Source organism: Lycorma delicatula, chromosome 7 (assembly GCF_047948215.1).
Source record: "Lycorma delicatula isolate Av1 chromosome 7, ASM4794821v1, whole genome shotgun sequence".
Taxonomy (NCBI): domain Eukaryota; kingdom Metazoa; phylum Arthropoda; class Insecta; order Hemiptera; family Fulgoridae; genus Lycorma; species Lycorma delicatula.
This window is the reverse complement of record NC_134461.1, coordinates 65,810,195-65,831,731: the sequence shown is the minus strand read 5'-3', so window position 1 is coordinate 65,831,731 and position 21,537 is coordinate 65,810,195. Positions and strand designations below refer to the sequence as shown.

The following is a 21,537-nucleotide window of genomic DNA, read 5'->3' as shown; positions in this document are numbered from 1 at the left end:
ACAGGAACAAACCTTTCCTGGCCATTTACAAGACCAGATTATTTAAAAGCTAGAATTCATAAGTTTTTGTCAAAATTCATCAAAATAATTTGGTTATTAAGCTTGTGAAGTTAGGTTGTAAAGGCTTGAAAAAAAAACTGAGAACTTTCATTTTTTATGTCAGTTAAAAATGTAGACTTATTAATTATTGATCTTTCTTTTTTTAGTAAAATGAAATGAATGACGTTATACATAAAATGATAAGAAACTCTTCCCAGGAATTGAATCCATTGCCAATTGATCTTGAAGTCTTCTTCTTAAGATCACTCTTCTTTTGAAGGTTGACAATCAGTATAACTATCTGCAACCTGTTAGCTGTAGCTCTAAATAGGTTCCTTGATGACCAGTTAAATCATTCCCACAAGTTATGAAGCCACAATATATGTCTTCTGCCTTTACTTCTTTATCCCACTCTTTTGCTTTGAATATATGTAATAATTGGTATCTTTGAACTCTCATAGGATGACCTAATATGACAATCTTCTTGCATTTAATTCAATGACATTCAGTTAGTTAAGGTAACAGCATCTACACCATACAGGAAAACAGTGAAAACATAGCATATTTACATACGCAGTTTAAGGTTGATGTTTAACTACTTATTATAAAAAAACTATCAAGACAGTTGTAAAAACTATTCAAGAAAAAATTATGAGCATTTCTACTCTTGTTTTCAATTCTTATATACCCTTGAAGTCACAATTATTTAATTACAGATTAATAAATAAATAGTTCACATTAAACTGGAAATTAATACAAGGTTTTTAATACTGAAAGCTTTAATCATCATTCAGAATTTTTATTAATAATTTAAATATTTATTTATCATAATTTTTTTTCAGATGTCTGTAAAAGTAGAAAAAATCACACCTCCAATAACATTAGCAGAAGGTCCACATTGGGATGCTTCATCGGAAACTCTTTTTTTCATTGATTATAAAGGATATACGGTTCACAGTTATCAACCTAAGGGAAATAAATATTACAAAGCTAATATAGCTAATGGTAAGTAATTAATTTATAATTTGTATAGACATAAAATTCTTATTTGTATACTGTTCAACTGACTGCTTTCAATGAAACTTGAGAAATTTATTTATCACCACAATTGAAATTAAATAAAATAAGATTTAAAACAGCTTTCATGAAAACACGATTTCATTTAAAATTTTGATTCTCTTTGTAAACTATTTGTTTTTTTGATCTGCCTGCTCAAAATGTATTTTAGCAACAATAAAAAACATTTAGAATAATTATTTTTTTTTATTACAAATAAATTTAGATCTACAGATCTTTAAAAATTGCAAATACGCTAATAATTTATGAAAATGTTAATGAGAAAAATGTGTGCAGTGAACAGTGTTACAAAACTGTCACAGAACCCAGCAGACTCAACAAATACACAGTTGTTTTTGTAAATATATGAGTAGGTTTGAGATACAGCACCTTATAATTTTTATTAACTCTTCTCAGAAAATTTCTGTTTCATGTTGGTTTAGCTGTCTTACAGAATTGTTGCAGAGTACCGAGTTAGACTAATAATAAACTAGTGGGTGAGGTTGATTTATCAATCCCTTTTTAAATCATCTGTATAATTTGACTGTACAAATCATCTGTATAGCATTTACTTAAAAAAAAGAGAAACTAACACAATGTAAATAGTTTTATTTCAGACATATTATGTTGGTGAATTTATCAGTAATAATAGGTTCTTTAATGAAATAGCTGAGGGTTTTAACAACTTTATATTCGACCTGAGTCATTCCAAATAGATCAAAAAGATATTAATTTTTAGGTTGCTGTTAGTCTAGGTAAAACTGACTCAACTATTTGAACCTTTTATCAGGTGTGCACGTTTAAAAAGTAAATATTTGTTTCATGTTAATTGTTTGTAAAAGTACTAAGTATTCATATCGCATTTAAGTTAAATTTATCAATTTGATTGATAAATTTGTAACAAGTATTACACAGAAGTACATCGCTACAAAAAACCATTGAATAAAAAAACAAATTGAGATAATCATTTTCAGAGTGTAAATGTAATGTAATACATTTTGGTTAGATTAACTTTATACACAACTTCTTTAAATCAGATTATTATTGGAATGATTTATTGTTGAAGAGAATGTAAGGCCAAAGTTGAGCTTCAAGAACTTAAAAGAATAATGTGTTTTCAGCAAATGAATCAAGAAATAAAGTGTTAGTGGATTCCACTCAACTTAGATGTATGAAAAATTGCTAACCACAGAGAAAAGACAGAAGAATTAGAAAATAATCTGATGAAAGGAAATACATCTGAAGGATGCAATCATGTTACTCATATTAGATGCTTATGCAACACTTAAAAAGACACCAATGTCATAATCTTTTTGTTTAAAAGACTGTTACGAAATAATCTGCAACACAGTATAATAGATGAATTGTTGAATGTTTTGACCTGAAACCAGACTGATAAATGGGTAAATATAAAATGTTAAAGAACATTAATTTAAAGTTTTTCATTAAATATGAATAACACCTTTTATGTGTACATGTGTTCAGTTGTGTTATGATTAATTTTGTCTTTCATGAAGCACTTTAGCAAAAACTTTCAAAAGGAGAAATTATATTATAATTTTATCTGTGGTTATAGTTTATTCATGGTAATAGATAAACACGGGCTTGAATGAGAATTTCTTTTAGTATGAATTATTATCAATTTCATTTTATTTTACATTAATTTTTTTATAGAAAAAGTTAGCCTATTTCTATTTTTTTTATGAGTTTACAATTTTTTCCCAGATTACTTTATTAGCTTAACACTGAATTACTCTTACAATTAATGATAAATCCATGAATTATTTGTAGTTTATAATTATTAATTAGTTTTCAAAACGTAACATTATGTTTTGTTAATATCTTTGTCTCCCGCTATGAATTTTGAAACCTTGCTGTTGGTGAGGGAGCTTGAGTGCTCAGTAATACAGAGTAGCTGGACCGAAGGTGCAACCATTTCACAGAGGTATCTGTTGAGAGCCAGACTTAGGAATGATTCCTGAAAGAGGACAGCAGCAGCTCTTTCAGTAGTTGTTAAGGGTATAGGTCAGGACGACTTAAACAGCCATATCAACATCACTCAGTCCTCTGAGTACTGTGTAGCTGAAAGCAATGGAAAACAACAGCCACTTTTTTTACAAGAAAATGTAGCTCTCAGCATTTTAATATAGCAATGATGGAGGCGCCTTCCTTGGTAAAATATTCAGAAGGTAAACTAGTCCCCCGTTCGAATCTCCGGATGAGGACTACTAAGGAAGGGGTCACCAGAAAATTACAAAATACCATTCTACGAGTCGGAGAGTAGAATGTTAGAAGTCTAAAAAAGGTTGGTAGGTTAGAAAATTTAAAGACGGAAATGGATAGGATAAATGTAGATGTAGTAGGAATTAGCGAGGTTCGGTGGGAAGAGGAAAACAACTTTTGGTCAGGTGAATTTAGAATAATTAACTCAGCTTCAAACAATGGGCAGGCAGTAGTGATGCTAGTGATGAAGAAAGTAAAAGGAACTATAGACAATTAAGAAATACTACAAACAGGAAGTGCAAACTAGCAAAAGAAGAGTGGATTAAAGAAAGGTGTTCGGAAGTGGAAAGAGAAATGAACATTGGTAAAATAGATGGAGCATATAGGAAAGTTAAGGAAAATTTTAGGGTACATAAATTAAAATCTAATGATGAGTTAGACAAATATGGTACACCAATTTATAATATGAAAGGCAAAGTTGATAGCTGGGTGGAATATAATGAAGAGTTATACGGAGGAAATGAATTACAAAATGGTGTTATAGAGGAAGAAGAGGAAGTCGAAGAGGATGAAAGGAGAGAAACAATACTGAGATCTGAATTTAAGAGAGCATTAAAAGATTTGAATGGCAGAAAGCCATTCCTGGAATAGATGGAATACCTGTAGAATTATTGCGCACTGCAGGTAAGGAAGCGACTGATATATTATACAAACTGGTGTGTAATATTTTTGGAAAAGGAGAAGGTCTGTCAGACTTCAAAAAGAGTGTTATAGTCATGATACCAAAGAAAGCAGGAGCAGATAAATGTGAAGAATACAGAACAATTAGCTTAACTAGCTATGCATCAAAAATCTTAACTAGAATTCTGTACAGAAGAATTGAGAGGAGAGTGGAAGAAGTGTTAAGAGAAGAACAATTTGGTTTTAGAAAAAGTATAGGGACAAGGGAAGTAATTTCAGGCCTCAGATTAATAGTATAAGGAAGATTAAAGAAAAACAAACCAACATACTTGACATTTATAGACTTAGAAAAGGCATTCAATAAAGCAGGAGTGATATAAAATATCGAATAGCACAGGCGAAACAAGCTTTCAGTCAGAAATATAATTTGTTTACAAAAAAATTAATTTAAATGTCAGGAAAAGATTTTTGAAAGTATATGTTTGGAGCGTTGCTTTATATGTAAGTGAAACTTGGACAATCAGAGTACCTGAGAAGAAAAGATTAGAAGCTTTTGAAATGTGGTGCTATAGGAGAATGTTAAAAATCAGATGGATGGATTAAGTGACAAATGAAGAGGTGTTGCGGCAAATCGACGAAGAAAGAAGCATTTGGAAAAATATAGTTAAAAGAAGAGACAGACTTATAGGCCACATATTAAGGCATCCTGAAATAGTCGCTTTAATATTAGAGGGTCAGTTAGAAGGAAAAAATTGTGCAGGCAGGCAACATTTGGAATATGTAAAACAAATTGTTATGGATGTAGGATGTAGGGGTATACCAAAATGAAATGACTAGCACTAGATAGGGAATCTTGGAGAGCTGCATCAATCGAATCAAATGACTGAAGACAAAACAAAATATCTTTGTAATTAATTTATGTAAAAATTAATTTTCCCCAGAACTATTAGAATTATTCCAATAACAATAACTGTACAGTTAATTTTAGTAATTTTATTGAACTAGTGATTCAACAATACTGTTTTTAATTGAAATAATAATAGGCATGAAATAACTAAGGGTTTTGCACAACTTTCTATTCGACTTGAGTCATTCCAAATAGGTTAAAAAAATACCTATTATTATTCTTTAAGTTACTAGAAACTCAGATTGACTAGAGATTTAGCTGTTTGAATCTTTTATTAAGTTTCAAAAAACAACACTAACATTTTGTAATGTCATTTTCCCACATCTTTAATCTGAAAAATCATCCTTGAATCAATCAAAATAGGAAAAAACAAAGTAGAATTGTATTTTAAAAGAACCATACTTTAATAATTTAATATTTTGAACTAACTTATTCACTTTCCCATCAAAATTTTTATCATGAAAGATATTTATATTAATTTTTCTATCCAGATAGGAAAATTATTAAGTAAAGAAATTTTAATTTATTACTCTTTATATGGGAAATACCATGATGAAAAATTTCAAGAATCATTTGAAAATTAAATATATTATTTAATAATAATTATTTTACTGAAATTAATCTTTTTAAGATTCATATTACTCCTGTGAACTATTAAATTATGTTTTAAATTCTATCAATATAAATCACCAAGTACAGAATATTGGTGTAAAAATATAACAGTTATTTAATAAAAACAGTTTGATTCACGTTAATTATATCAGATGAAAAGAATGGTCTTAAATAAGTAATGAAATAATGTAGAAACAATGTAGATATAGATTATACTTACATTTTTTTATGTTGCAGGAGAATTTTCACCAACATTTATAATTCCCGTTGAAGGACAAAAAAATAAATTTGTAATCAGTGGTAAAAATAATATATATACCATTAACTGGGATGGAAAAAATCCTACAATTACTGATCCTCAATTTATTGCAAGTTTGGAACCAAAAGATAGTCCTACAAGACTTAATGATGGCAAAGCAGATCCAGCTGGTCGTTTATGGACAGGTATGTATAATTTAATAATAAAGAATTTAATTTTTACTTGAGATTTGATTTTATTATAAGAGGCTGGGTAAATTTTTGGCTTATACTTTCTTATCAGTTACTGCTTCCCTCAACACCCAAATGGAAGCAAAAACGTATGTAAGAATTACTGATTAAAAGCAAGTAGAAGAAATTTCTGATTTAGTAAAGTAAGCTCCAGCTGTAAGCCAACTTTTTAGCTCCAAGTTTTTTGCATGTTTTTAACACAGATTCACAAAATTACTTTGTAACACACAGTTATAAACAAATGTGTTTTCCATTTATAAAATTTCAATTTTTCAATTTATGAAATTTTTCAGTAAAATTCTTTTCACAGTTAACAATTTTTTATTAAATTTTTTTATTAAAATGGCAGCTTAAAAATATTTCATAGAGCTGCCATTTCTCTCTTGCAAGATTAAAGAAAAGTGCAATAGAGGTGAAATTTCTGTCACTAACCTACTTCTGTAAACAGATTGAATTCATGAATAGTTGAGGGAGAGGTTAGTGAAGCAGAAATTTCCATTCCTAATTCATGGTATCCTCTCCACAACCAATGTAACATATTCCTGACATCACTAATCCTTTACTAATCTTTCTCCCAGTAGATATATGTTCTAAGTACTTCATGCTTTCACATTTTACTCCACCTTTTACTCCATTTTACTTCACCAAGTCTCTGAGACTTGTACAGAATCCATGCCTTCCTTAGTACATTATTAAATACTTAATCATTCATTGGTTTCAATCATTTTTTATGATTAATCATTTCACTTACAAAAAAAGAATTGAATAATATAATAAAATAGATAAATAATATCTTAAAAAAAAAAAATCTTTTTTTAAAAAGTTTATAAAAATACGTTTTAAAAAATACTATAAAATAATAACAGATACTACAACCCATAGATATATGGAAGTATCTTCTCAACTGTTATCAGCAGATATCTGAATTTCCATAGAAACAGTGCTTGTGGTATTTCTAAGACAGTTAGAATATTTTTGGGATTGATCACTTATATAATTAACTAAGATTGATTTTATTTCAATTTAATTGTAGAGCTCAATTTCATGAACTCAGTTCAAAATGGTCTACTAGTAGGATTTAAAACGGGAATAATAAATTTTAAATCCATCCAATTAACAGTATTTAGCTTTATAATTCTATCGTAGACTGAATATTTTTTGAAGTTTTTATAATCAGCTGTGAAAATTAATTGAAAATGTACTGACAAATTTTTAAAATATAATGGGATATTTTATTTTTACTTTGTCAAAACACAGATAAATAAATACATTAATATTTTAATTTAAAAAACATGTACATGTTTCATTTCAAACAAGTTTACAGTGTTATATAATAATAATTCAATAGTAATATGTATAAGGGTTTGCAGCTTGATCAGGATGTTGAGAGATTGGCAATTGAAAATTTTTATGTAATTTCAATTTATTAGCTTAAGAACATACATAAAATAAAATAAAATAAAACAAATCAATAATAGCAACGATAATAATAAGCAACTCACAATAATAATCAGAATAATAACAATAATGACAACAGCAAACAATAATAAACTACAATAATAAACAAAAAATAATAATAATAGTGATCACAACCGCAACAATAATAATAATATGTCAATAATAATAAACAGTGATTGCATACAAAACAGAATTTAAAGTAATCATCAGGATTTATTCACAGATAATTAAAAGGATTAATCTATATCTAGTTAAATATTGAAAACCAGGATTCAGTCCCATTGACAAGACATTAGCATGACTACTAATCTTAACACTTTTAACCACTAGTCTTTTATTAACAACAACAGTACAATAGTACAATAAGACAAGACATAGATTAGACATTTCACTGCAAATATCTTTGCTATTCACAAATAAAACTACACTAACAATATATGAATGAAATTTAGTACATTATCTCTTTCATTTATAGTCTAACAGTAACTCATCGAACCACTTCTTGTTTTCATCTACTGGAATTACTTGTGACATCACCTTAATCATGTCGAACTTATACACACTAGAAATTCACTCTTCACTGACTGACCTCCTTTGAAAACACAAATTTACCAAACAAAAAAAAGATTTTGATAATATAATAATGATGTATGTATAATGTAAGTTTGTAGGTATTATGTAGGTACTACTTGTAAATTGGAAACAAGATTATGTACCAAAAAGCATTTACAAGGTATTCTATTTAAAATTAACTTAGATGGTAATTTTTACTGTTAAACAGTCATCATAGACACTACAGAAAAACAAATATGTTAAAATAGATTTGTTTGGATTGAAAATTATAATGGTTTAGATATTTTGAAAATACATTATTTTATGGCTTCTCTTGGGATTGCCTAAAACGAAGAGTTATGTTTTTTTATTTTTTTATTCTATTCTTAAATCTCAGCTTACATATCTGTTTATAGTAGTTTATTAGAATAGTTTATTTGTCAGTTAGTATTGTTTATTACCTCTTTGTTTTTATTTTAATTTTATATAAAAAAATCTTCTTTTTTTATAGCATTTTTTCATAAACACTTGTTTTGTAATGTCAACAGATAACTGTTTAACAATTGAAATGGGAGTCAAGATTTAGATTTTTTTTACATCGTTAGTTAATCTTTTTTCTGGTTTATTACAATAACCATTTAACATTGCTGTTTATTTGTATATAAGCTATTAATTTTTTTTTACAATAATAACTAAAATCTGGATAAAAAGGATTTGAATGTTATAAAATTCTATTTTTTTATTATTTTTATTATTATTATACTAGAGCTAAAAAAAATTACTTTCCAATTGAATAAATAAATAAATAAATTTTATTAGAAAAGTGGCTATATTTTCAGAATTGTTGGCATTTAAAATGTTTTTGTAATATTTTGTATCATAATCAAACTCTTTGTCAACAACTTAACACGAATCCCAACTCATTACTGAAAATTCATTTAAAGAATAAGAAATCCCTTTTAAACTTACTAGGAAAATTGGAGGATGAGCTAGTTTCCTGATTATTTCTTCGCTGTAACTGAAGGATGTTGTCAATCCCACTAAAGTGCAGGTATTACTCAGCCTTGCAAGAGACACTCATTCATCACAAGGACTGCTGTAGATCAAAAGTCATTACTCTTAAATAAAAAAACTCTGATGATGCCTCTTATCCTTTGAGTGCATTACCAGGTTTCAGAAAAACTGGTAAAAGTAATGTAAAATAATAAATCATCTAGTTATTGTGAAACAATAGATTATTTCTACTACCTTAGTTCAGTTTGAGATGTATTTCAATCATCATTACGTAAGTTTTTACCACCTGTGCAAGTAACACCAAAAGATTTATATAACTTTTTTTTAAACCTCATCCTGGTATGTAACTAATTTTAACCTTGTGTGTACACCACCCTCTACAAAGATATATTTGCTTTATGGATTTTATCTTACTGCAGAGGTTGTATAACATAAACATGAAATATTTGTCACATCTACAATGCCAGTAGTAGTGATTTCTACTATCTGTAAAATATTAATTTCACAAAAAACAGTTTTATAATTTTATTAAATTCAAGTTAACTTTTATGCAAGTTAAAACAAACATATAGAAAATAAATACAATTTTTATTACTTTTTCTGTTTATTTTGCCAAGTAGATTCTTTAAAATTATTATCGATTCCCTCTTCAGCTAGTTTTTTTTAGCAATTTATAAGAGTGGTTGTAGCAAGGTGTAAATGCAAGGTGTAAAAAACTGATTTATTTTTATCATAGATTAGTTATGAAGTATAATAAATATGTCATATATGATTCTGAAACGTTTTTTCAAATCTTGTAACTTATTACAAAATTTTATTTTCATGCAATTATTAATAAATCTTTTACATTGCAGGTACCATGGGTAAAGAAATTTCTGGTCAACCAGGAGAATTTGAACTGGAAAAAGGAGGTTTATATTCCCTTTCTGATGGCAAAGTAACAAAACATTTGGAAAAAGTCTCTCTTTCTAATGGCCTTGCATGGAGTTTAGATAAAAAAAAGTTTTTTTATATTGATTCATTAAAGTATAGAGTAAATGTGTTTGATTATGATATAACTAGTGGACAAATATGTAAGTCTATATATATAAATAATTTTAACAATTACTTTCATGATTTTCTCGCATCTTCAGTTGATTCAATCTTTTAATTGTTCATGTAAAATTACATATTATAAACACACAACATTAACAAAATAAAATCTTGATAAATGCAAGAAAAAAAAATTGTTTAAACTTTGGATATAAACTTCAAAATCAATTCAAATCAAAATGGAATTAAATTTTTTTTTCCTTTTTTATATTCAAAATTTAGGATTTAAAATCAAAATTAAAAGTTAAAAATTTCATTTATAAAAATGTCATCAAATAATAAAAATATTAATTAAAAGTTAAAATGATAAAATATGTTAAAAAAGAATTAATATGTAGGTGTATGGTTTGACTAGCCAATATTACATTACTGTGTAGGATTTTAAACAATTACACTAAAAATTAACAATATTTTATAAAGTGCTGCTATCTATTGCAGCGTTTATAATCCTGCCATCCTCATACTATGTTTGTTGTTTGATTAAACTGAATTCATTTACATACATATATATATATCTAAAATGCATAATGCATATATATATATATATATATATATATATATATATATATGTAATTGTGTATATATATATATATAATTTTTTCTTCTTTTTTTTAAAGCATTTTAAAAAATTGGTAATTTTTGTTATTTTAGTGTATAATATTCATAATATTTGTACATCTGAATGAGACTAAATATTTAACCAATTTAAATAAAACTGGTGTAAATATGCCGAAAGAAGGCTTATGTACCACTGGTAAAAATATACCAAAGATTAAGAAAGACAAACTCTGATTCCGAAAGAAGTGAGAAAATTATGTAGTCTGTAAGAAAAAATTTGGGAGTGAAGTAACTATCCAAGGGAAAAGTGTCAAAAATGTCAAAGATTAGACACACTGTTCTTTAGGCAGAAATCAAAAATAAGTTAAAAGAAATTCTGAGTATCATAAATTTATTTCTTGGAGAGAAATTCAATTTGAAAATAAATTAGACTAAAACAAAGATCAAAAATGTAAAAGTAAGAAGAATAATAAATAATTAAATACTGAACTGAATAAACTATTATTAACTAGAAGTTATAGAATTTTGCTATTTAGGAACTATAATGACAAGGGGTGGAAAAATTAATACATCAAAAGCAGACTAACATAAACAAGAAAAGCTTTTATGTAAAAATATTAGTCACATAGTACCAAGGTTTAGAAGAAATTTTTGAAAATATTTATGTGAAGTATAATGCTTTACACTAATGAAAGCTAAAGTGTAAGAAAATAAGAAAGGAAAAAATAGTTTTCTCAAATGTGATGTTAGTGGAGGATTTTGAAAATTAGGCGAGTCAATAAAATTAAGATTAAAGAGGTCTTAGACAAGTAGTAGAGAAATTTATGGCAGAATCTTGCAAAGAGACACCTAGGTTCGATTAATTGGTGTTAGAGAAATGTGTAACAAAGACTGAAATACATATAAATAAAACTGTTATTTCTGATGTTGAAGTTAAAGATCAGCACACAACAGAAAAAAATGGAAAATAGCATTAAACCAGACAACTCCCTAATGACCCAAAGAAAGAACTTTGTAGTATAATACAAAAGGCACTAGGAAAGTTTTGCAGTATAACACAATGGATCATCACAGGCTGTTACAAGTTAGTGCGTGTTTAGATAGTTCCCAATCTGCACTGCAGCCGCTCTAGTAACTGACTGTGTTATTTGCTTTATACAGCTGTGTTACTGAAAAGAGGTAGTGATGTTGTGATAAAAACATTAATTTTCCATGTGGATTAAGTATTGATCAGTGTTTAGAGGAAATGACTCCTATGCTTGGAGAGGATTGACCTCATCATACAATAATATTTAGGTGATACTGAGAATTTGAAAAAGGAAATTTTGACTTTGAGATGCTCCAAGGTCAGATTGATTGTCTTTGTCTTTGACTGAGGTAAACATTTCTGTAATATGAAAAATGCTTGAGACAGACAGGTGTGCGACCTACCACCAAAGGGAGAAGTGTACTTGGACATAATGCACCAGCAGTTCATGTTATTCTGTGTGATCACCTTCAAGTTAGAAAGCTTTGTACCCTTTGAGTATTGCCTAATTTGACAGATGATCACTTGGCACATTGTGTTTCACAGTTCTGTGAAACTGAAAAAGTTTGAAAATTGTAAATCTCCCTATGTGAATGTGGCAGGTGACAAAACTTGTGACTATTATAATGTCCTGACCAAGGCTTAGAACAATGTATGGATGTTTAAAGATGAGGAGAACTCTGTGGTTGTTTGAAAATCCATATCAGTGAAGAAGAGAATGGTGGCCATATTTTTTTAGTGTGAAAGGAGTTTTAGAGTGAGTGTTTGAAACTCCAAGACAGTTACAGGAAAGTAGTATACCAAGGAATGCTTGCCGGCCTAAAGTTGATGAAGATCTCAAGAAGCTGTGCCCAAACTCAAGGATGGACATGTGGTTTCTTCACCAGAATAATGCTCTAGCACACTGCTCCAAAGTTTGCTTCGAATGTTTGACCAGCACTGGAATAAAAATTAGCACCCTTCCTACAACCTGACCTTGCTTCATGTGACCTTCATGCTGTTCTCCCAGGTGAAGAACATAATAAAAGAGAGAAATTTTATGAGCAACGATAATCTCCTAAGAGCTTGGGACTAAGAGGGTGCCCAGATCTCCTATGAAATAGCAGGGTTTCTTTGAAAACTTATTTCAAAGAATGGAGAAGTGTATAATGTGTGGTGAAAATTTTTTTAAAAATGAAAAAAATAAAATGTTATTGCAAAATTTTCCTAATATATGACTATACACATTATTTTAGTTAGTAAAATATACAGTAGATCAGAATAATAAAAATAATTTGAGTCAATTTATACTTTTATACACCTCCTCCACAATGCCACACTCACCTGTACTTCTCAACACTAATCTAGCACAACTTCTATTAATTATTCTTTTAATTTTATCGCAACTTCATTCAACTTCTATTCCCTGTATTTTTTCACTAGTTTGCTGTTACTTTTTTATTCTGTTTCATTCATAACTTCTCAATTATGATAAAATTTATGTATTAATTCCTTGTAGTTATTATATTGACTCACTAATAAGATTTTTAAATTATCTTAATTTTACAGTAAAAATTATCAGGTAGCTTTGGAAATTATCCTTTCTCTCTGTTTTATTATATATTTTGAAAATCAGTAATAAATTAATTTAAAAGTGATTTATTATATATCTGTATACAAAGGTTTTTCTGAGATCTAATACTTAGGTATGTGTTTAGTAGTACAAAGATATTTGACCATTACAAAATTTACAAGTTTTTCTAATCCACTTAAATCTGTGGCTTTCAGTGGTTTGATTTTATCTTATGCTATCCAATGTGTAGTAACTATAAAGACACCATTCTTATCTGGGCTTCAATTTGAATGACACGAAATAAGCTTTTGGGTAAGATAATAAACCGACCCAATATAATTTGATGAATTCTCAACACTTCTATCATCTCAAGGAGTAACATCCCAGAAAACAAAGGGTATGTATGAGGTTTGGTGAAATACCAACATCCCAAGCCTACATTTAATCAATCACTCTCCGTAGACCACCATAATTAAATAATGATCTATTTCATGATGTGCTGTCGGAATTTTTAACTGCTAAAAACCATAACAATCAATTTTATTAAAATAATTTTTTTTTTAAATTGCTATATATAAATGAGTCAATCAAAGTTTGCATTGAGTGAAGCAGTTTTTAAGTCATGAAAAGTTGGCTTTACTGAAATCTTCAGGTTGTTTTCACTTATAACACCACATTTTCTATAATATATTATATAAAATATTTTGAGGAGTGAGATTAAAACAACCTGGAGTTATAGAACTTTCTCAATGGCGAGTCTATTCATCACAATTTAAAAAAAAATTCAGTATAAATACTTTTTACTTTATTACAACATGGATTACATTTCCAAATAATGCACTAAAATTAAGCATAATAATACACATGTTTTACATATATGTGTTGACGAATTTACATAAAAATTATTCTAGAATTTTGCAATATTTAATTTTAAATTCATATAATTTAATGAAACAATGCCTCTCAAATGAGTTTTGAACAATGAAATCACAATTTTTTGCTAAAATATTTTTTATATAAGTTTCTGATGCCATATGTTCACTAACAGCTGTTTAAAACTTTTTTCTACTTAAAGATTTTTTTATCAACCTATTTCAATGGAAAGCTAAGGAAAGCTACATAAAAATAAAATATCTTAAATGTTTGAAAATGAGTGATAACGATTTATAATGAAAATTATAAAGTTTTCTTATATCTACAACTGCCTTGATATATATATATGCAAAGATGGTCTACATTTTTCTCCTTCTCACATATGTCTTCCAGTCCATATCTCACTAATCTTTTCTTTCATTTCTTTTTCCTTATTTCTTATTATTTTGGTGCTCTTTAACACACTTTTCACTCTGCAATGTTCTGCCTGTCGCACTTTTTTGTAAGTTCTTTAATTTCAATTATTGTATTCTTGCTAGGTTTCAGTCCTACCTATTTCAGCGTATCATATTTCACTCTATTATCATTAATTCATTTTTCATTAGCTTCAAAAACTCTAATCTCAGTGTTTTCAGAGCCACAGATTTTTTTCTTTGTAATGAGAATTCAGATGAAATTCTTTAACCTTTCATTAGGATTTTATGTTTATTTCCCATAGGCTTTTCTAAAAGGTTGGTGTCAGTAAGATATTTGTAGGCTTCCTTTAACTTTATATAACCACTACAGATAATTTTAAGAGTTCAGAAAATTTGTAAAATTACTCTTTTTCACTTTATTCTTGTACAAATTTGAACAAGTGGTTGTTGGATCTTGCTCAAAACCATCTATTGTTTAAAAAAAAAATATATATATATATTTTTAAATATTAAGTTACATAACTGCAATAAAATTAACCACTTTTAAAAGGTGATTTCAAAGAATATTATAATTCAAGAAAGATTGAAAATTAATTTTTTGAGATTTTTTTCACCTAATACTCTTTGAATTCTTAAAGACAGAATATGAGTAATAAATAAGATCTATTGCAATAAGAAACAACTGAACCACATTGAAAGAGATAAATGTGTGTATTTTCTGATATTTTTATATTTTCAGTCTTAGATTTTATTTACAGGTTTATGTTAAAAATTTAAAAAAATAATAGTGTACTAACATTGTTTGTTTAATGTTAATTACTTCTGAAAAAAAAACTAAAATATTAAAATAACATCTTATTTTTCAGCAAACCAGCAGGTATTATTTGACTTTAAAGAGAAAAATTTGCCTGGTATCCCTGACGGCATGACTGTAGATGCAGAGGGTAAACTTATTGTTGCTGTTTTTGGGGGTGCAGCGGTATGTATAATTGCTGTTAAATCATTATATTTTAAGAAATATCCTTAATAGTTATTATTTTTGTGATAAAATCCAGTCCACAGAGAAGAAGTAGTTGATATATAATTAGCACTTCATAATACAGTCACAGCGTATGCAGTAAACATTATCATAAATTGTTGTAAAAAACAGAAAAGACTGTCAAGAAAAGTATATTGTATATACTTTTATACAATAAAAGTATATATATATATATACTCTTGTATATATATATATATATATATACATACAAGAAATTTGTTAAAATGTTTTAACTTCAACTTATAGATAGAATTTGCTCCTTCAGCACTACCCAACTTGCAAGCCTTGTTAATAGATTCAGTACTTTTTCCTTCCGAGACCTCAATTCTCTTGACACCAGAAATTCCAATGTTCTTATTTCATGATTTTAATCATGGAACTTTAATTTTTAATTGTAAGAAACTTATTGTTAAAAGCTTCTGTGAAAGAATGTAGAAAAGCTTAACATAAAATATTTCCGTCTTTCATTAAATTATTATTATTATTTAATTTTTTGTTTAAAGGGTATAAAATCATAAAAAATTAGCTTTCTGATTAGTCTATATTTTTGTTGATGTTAAGGCATGTTTTATTCTCTTCTGCTTACCATTATATATCCTTTTTTCATTATATTTTTTTTTCAAGATAGGTTTTTTATTATTTTTATAACTACTAACATGATAAGGAATAAATTATATTAAATGAAAGATGAAATGAAAAAGTTCTAGGCCCTTGCCAGGATCAAACTGTCAGTAGAACTGATCTAAAACCTTGATTATCGTAAAGAATTTCAGGAATTTAAGTACACAACTAGAAACATTATTTCAGTTATTCAAATAATGTAGCAAAAATTGTATCATTATAAAAGAAGAAAGATTGCAAACAAAAATGAAATCATTGTAAAAATTCACTGTTAAGTATTCTTAATATTTTATTCATCCCTCTTACATCTTATGATGTTAACCATAAACATATTGAAATCATAAAGTAGTTGCTACCAGGTTGTATATTATATTAGCATGCAATAATAGATGGCAAAGCCGACTAGGAAATTGGCTGTTGGATGAAAAAACTTTATATGAATCTGAAACTTAGTTCAATATCTCCTTTTGATTAAGTGTACATCTACAAATTTTTTTATAACTTTCAGTACAATTCCTCATTTTGAATTAAAATATTACGCAATAGTTATATTTTTTTTTTTGGAAAATGCTACATATTGTTTTACATATCTGATCCGTTTTCTTCTTATAATTTATACACTATTAATGTATTATTTTTAATTTATTTGGTTACTTACAGCATGTACTATTATGATTATCAAACAAGATGCAATATATTAATCTTCATTTTATAAAAATAAACATAGACAATAATGGTTTAATATTTATTTTATTTGTAAAAAATTAAACATTCTGGAAAATATTCTTCCTTTTACCTTGTTTCAAATTATATTCCATATATTTTGACTGATTGTTTTTACACTTCGATGATTCAGAAAATGCAAAAGTACTAAAATATTTTAATTTTGCTTGCCAGAAATATATGCCAGTTTAAAATTTTGTAAATAAAATAATTCTCAACATTGATTAACTAATTTCATGACCATTGTCCTTACTGATTAATTAGATAACTTAGCAGTAGAAAGTAAAGCCCCTTATTGGATACTAGGAAGCAAAACACCATATCACATCATGAAATGTTTTACCTGATCACAAGCCACTCCAAAATTCATATCATTCTTTATAATAATCAAAATAAATATTATGTGATAAAATGTCATAAAATTTACTGTAACGAACAATTCTACTTAAATTACTATATTTCAACGTTGCACAGCATCATAATGGAATGTTTTGTTCTAATTAAAACAAATCTACACACACAGTGATTGCAGCTTCATACTAATTAGTCCATCATCTACATTAGCTGACCTCTATCAGCAAAATGTTCTGTTTATTATTTAAACACAAGGTTTAAAAATGTTGGATTACTTCAAAATAGTTAAAATAGTTTCAAAATATAAAAATATTCAACTGAGTATTGATTTAATTCATTCCAATTATTTATCCTTTTGAGAACAATTTCTAAAATGCAATACCAAAAATATCTTTTATATATATATATATATATATATATATATAGGTATGTGTTATTTAGATAAATTTGAAAATGTTTACTAAAATTGCTATTTCTAAATTTAGGTGATATTTTTCTACAACTCCTTTATCTTCCTACCATTTTGAGGTTCTTACTCTAGTTTAATAGCATAATTTTCCCATATATAGAATCACCACGATTAAGAGGAGTTACTAATCCAAATAGAGGTAAAAAGAAACTCAAACAGAATTTATCACCTTTCTGTATTCATTAATGTATCATGAGTGCCTGAGAGTCCTAAAAACCAAAAAGTGGAAAATTGATATTTGGAGAGTATAAAACTGATTTTACAGGTTTACCCAATTTTTTTTTTAAACAAAGCAGTCAACCTACAATGTGAAAAGTTAACCTACAAATGTTAATAAAAAAGTCTTATATATATGCGTCTTCCCAAATCAACTGATTTGGAAGTTAAGAGTTCCAGCGTTCAAGTCCTAGTAAAGGCAGTTGTGCTTTTATACAGATTTGAATACTATATCATGGATACCAGTGTTCTTTGGTGGTTGGGTTTCAATTAACCACACATCTTGAGAATGGTAGAACTGAGACTATACAAAACTACACTTCATTTACACTCATACATGTCCTCATTCATCCTCTTAAGTAATACCTGAACGGTAATTCCCGGAGGCTAAACAGGAAAAAAAGGGAGAATGGTTAGGTTCAATGTAAAATGAAAAAAATGCATACTTACTGAGGGCGATATTATTGATGAAATACAGATGGCAACATTAATTATAAGTAGTGATTTGGTACAGTACATAGATTCACTACACAAAAAATATTTAACAAAATATGGTATATTTCCTAATTTACTAGTAAGCACTTGCCAAACTGTTTGATTTAAAAATTCACTATAGTATGTATAGTATGTACCGTATTAGAAAACGATATTACATGTTCAAATCATTCACGGTAATTGTCTTAAAAAGTCAAGAAAACAGCACTGCAGTACTACGTACACTAAAACTAAAATTACAGTAAAGGAAATTTACAAAACTAACCTACAATATTTTGGATTGCATTTACAAAAATTTGAGATTTTTCCTTGTCTCACTCTTGTTTTTAATTCCTTATAAAGTTCTGTGTATTCTTGCATGACATCTTCAATATTGAGCTTAAAGATTAAGCTTCTATTCAATGATGGATCAGCATCTATAAAAAACTGGGTAAGATCATGCAATATAATACCTTAATCTAGTTAAGGTGACGTTAAGGTATAGGTGATAGTTAAATCACCTATCGTGGTGAATGTCTTGACATTTAATTGTTTCCCAGGGATTGTATCTTCTACCTCTTATGTTCATACTCTACCTGCACCATTAAATCTTTTAATATTTTTATTTTTTAATATCACTACATAATAAAATGTAAGCGAATACGGAAAACTTTAGTTGCGAATATAGAAACGACATCGCAAAATATTGCACTGTGAATACGAGAACCACGAATGAGACTTTATTGTACTGACAGAAGGGGATAATAGATATCTTGAATATTACTGTTTAATACTATTGGCTTGTGAGGGCTATTTAGTTAGTTGAAATGTGCTGGATGTAGTAAGCAGGCATCCACCTTAATCTGAAAAGACTCATTTTACATATGAGCTCCCAAAACTGACAATTGCTGGACCAGAATCCTGAACACCTTTGTCAAAATAACTAGTCTCCCAATTTGGTTAATTCATACCAGACTGATTGAACTAACTCAATTTTGGTAACGGTGACTGTACTAAGCATATAAAACTACCTGATATCAAAGATTAAATTAATATTTCTAATGTACTAAATAACTGAATGTTTTAACTTTCAGATCCTACGAATTGATCCTGCTACAGGAGACTTGATTTCAAAAATTCAAATTCCTGTACCACAGGTAACGTCGGTAGCATTTGGTGGAAATAATTTCGACGAATTATATGTTACAACTGCAAATATATATGCAACTCCAGAGAGTCTAAAACTTTATCCTGATGCAGGAAGTGTTTACAGATTAACAAACTTAGGATTTAAAGGACTACCTCCAACAAATGTTAAACTATGACTTTAATTTATAACTCTCGTCTTTCTGTCTTTCTATTATCTTAATGTATAAATGTGTTTTTTTATTTTTTATTTTATTTTATTTTTTTTGTAAAAATGCTTAAAAATAATATTATTGTTTTAATTATAGAAAAACTTATTAAATTATAGTATATTTTAATATACTGTATTAAAGAATCAACAAGAATATGTTTATATAAACATTTTTATTTTACTTTTGTGCAATAAATTTCATTCTATTTTTTTTAATGTGAAATTTTAATAGTTCTATATCTGAACCTAATTAAATTAGATTATCCCAATTTAATTCATCAGTCTTTATTATTCATGTATATTCTTTTAACAAATTTTTAAAAATGCACTACTCTTCAAAAATTATGAAATTTTTTCAAATAATTTAACTATTGTGTTTCTTGCTCATTTTTTTGATGAGGGGTTTCTCTTCAATGTCCAAAGAAATTCAACATTTTACTGCTTAATTATAGTTAACAAGATTAGATTTTTTTTATATAAAGCTCTCCACTGATTTTTGTGAGTAGTAGCATCTCAGACTTTCAACCAGAAGGTAAAACACAGTTACAGTTAAGGTTTCTTTCATGCACTACAAAACTTATTTTTTTTATTAATCTGTTGATTACATTGTTTGCTCCATTATTTCATATGACTATAATGTATGTAATACATCTGTGGTACAAGCAATACCGATTAGAGTTGGTTTGTTTGATTGTATCTATATTCCTTATTGGCCTACTGTGTATAATGAACAGAGTAAGCACAGATAATACCAGATGTACGAGGTGCAACAATAAAGTAATGAGACTGATGTGAAAAAAAAATGTTCTTACAATTTTAGTCATGTTTAGTGTTGTCTCCTTCAAAGTAGTTCCCCTTTGATTGCACACACTTATTCCAGCGCTTCTGCCATTGACGGTAACATTTCTGGAACTCATTTTCTGTAATATCCTCCAAGACCCTCGTCACAGCTTTTTGGACATCTTGTGTTGTTTGAAAATGGTGTCCCTTGACTGCCATTTTGACTCTTGGAAATAGAAAAAAATCGCACGGAGCGATATCTGGTGATTAAGGTGGCTGTGGTAGTACTGAGATTTGTTTTGAGGTTAAAAATTGCTGTACTGACAGAGCAGTATGGGATGGCGCATTATCGTGATGCAGAATCCAATTATCAGCAATGTTGGCACGGACACGAAGAACTCGTTTACGAAGTCTTTCTAAAATATCTAGAAATATTGGTTAACTGTTTGTCCAGGAGGCACCCACTCTTTATGAACAATTGCCTTGGAATCGAAGAAGCACGCAAGCATGCATTTCACTTTTGTCTTCGACATGCGAGCTTTTTTTGGTCTTTGTGATCCCTTTGAGCACCATTGCGAACTTTGGCGTTTTGTCTCTTGATCGTATTGAAAAAACCAACCTTCATCACCAGTGATAACACGGCTCAACAAATCTGGATTGATTTCTTCCGTTTGCTCTAACAGATCGGCTGCCACATTTTTCCGTGTTTCTCGCTGTTGTGTGAGATTTTTGGGGACCATTTTTGCACAAATCTTTCTCATACCAAGATCTTCAGTTAATATTAGACGAACCGTTTCTCGATTGATGTTGAGTTCTTCTGCAATCATTTTCACGGATAATCTTCGATCAGATCGTACGATTTCACGCACCCTGGTCAAGTTGACATCTGTCCGTGAGGTTGATGGTCGTCCACTGCAGTCTTCATATTCAACATCCGTTCTGCCTTCACTAAAAA

At 28.4% G+C, this 21,537-nt stretch overlaps 1 protein-coding gene across 3 annotated transcripts in view; it reads left to right on the top strand.

The window, feature by feature from the left end:
• The window catches only part of LOC142327829 (regucalcin-like), a 98,001-nt gene extending 77,983 nt beyond the window's left edge, over nucleotides 1-20,018 (top strand). For all 3 annotated transcript variants that reach the window (XM_075371166.1, XM_075371167.1, XM_075371168.1), the window contains 5 exons: nucleotides 882-1,044; nucleotides 5,756-5,962; nucleotides 9,886-10,104; nucleotides 15,416-15,528; nucleotides 19,540-20,018. In XM_075371166.1, the coding sequence (XP_075227281.1) occupies nucleotides 882-1,044; nucleotides 5,756-5,962; nucleotides 9,886-10,104; nucleotides 15,416-15,528; nucleotides 19,540-19,770 (933 nt within the window). In that variant the 3' untranslated portion in view covers nucleotides 19,771-20,018. The remainder of the gene's footprint in view (nucleotides 1-881; nucleotides 1,045-5,755; nucleotides 5,963-9,885; nucleotides 10,105-15,415; nucleotides 15,529-19,539) is intronic.
• The last annotated feature ends 1,519 nt before the right edge of the window (nucleotides 20,019-21,537 follow it).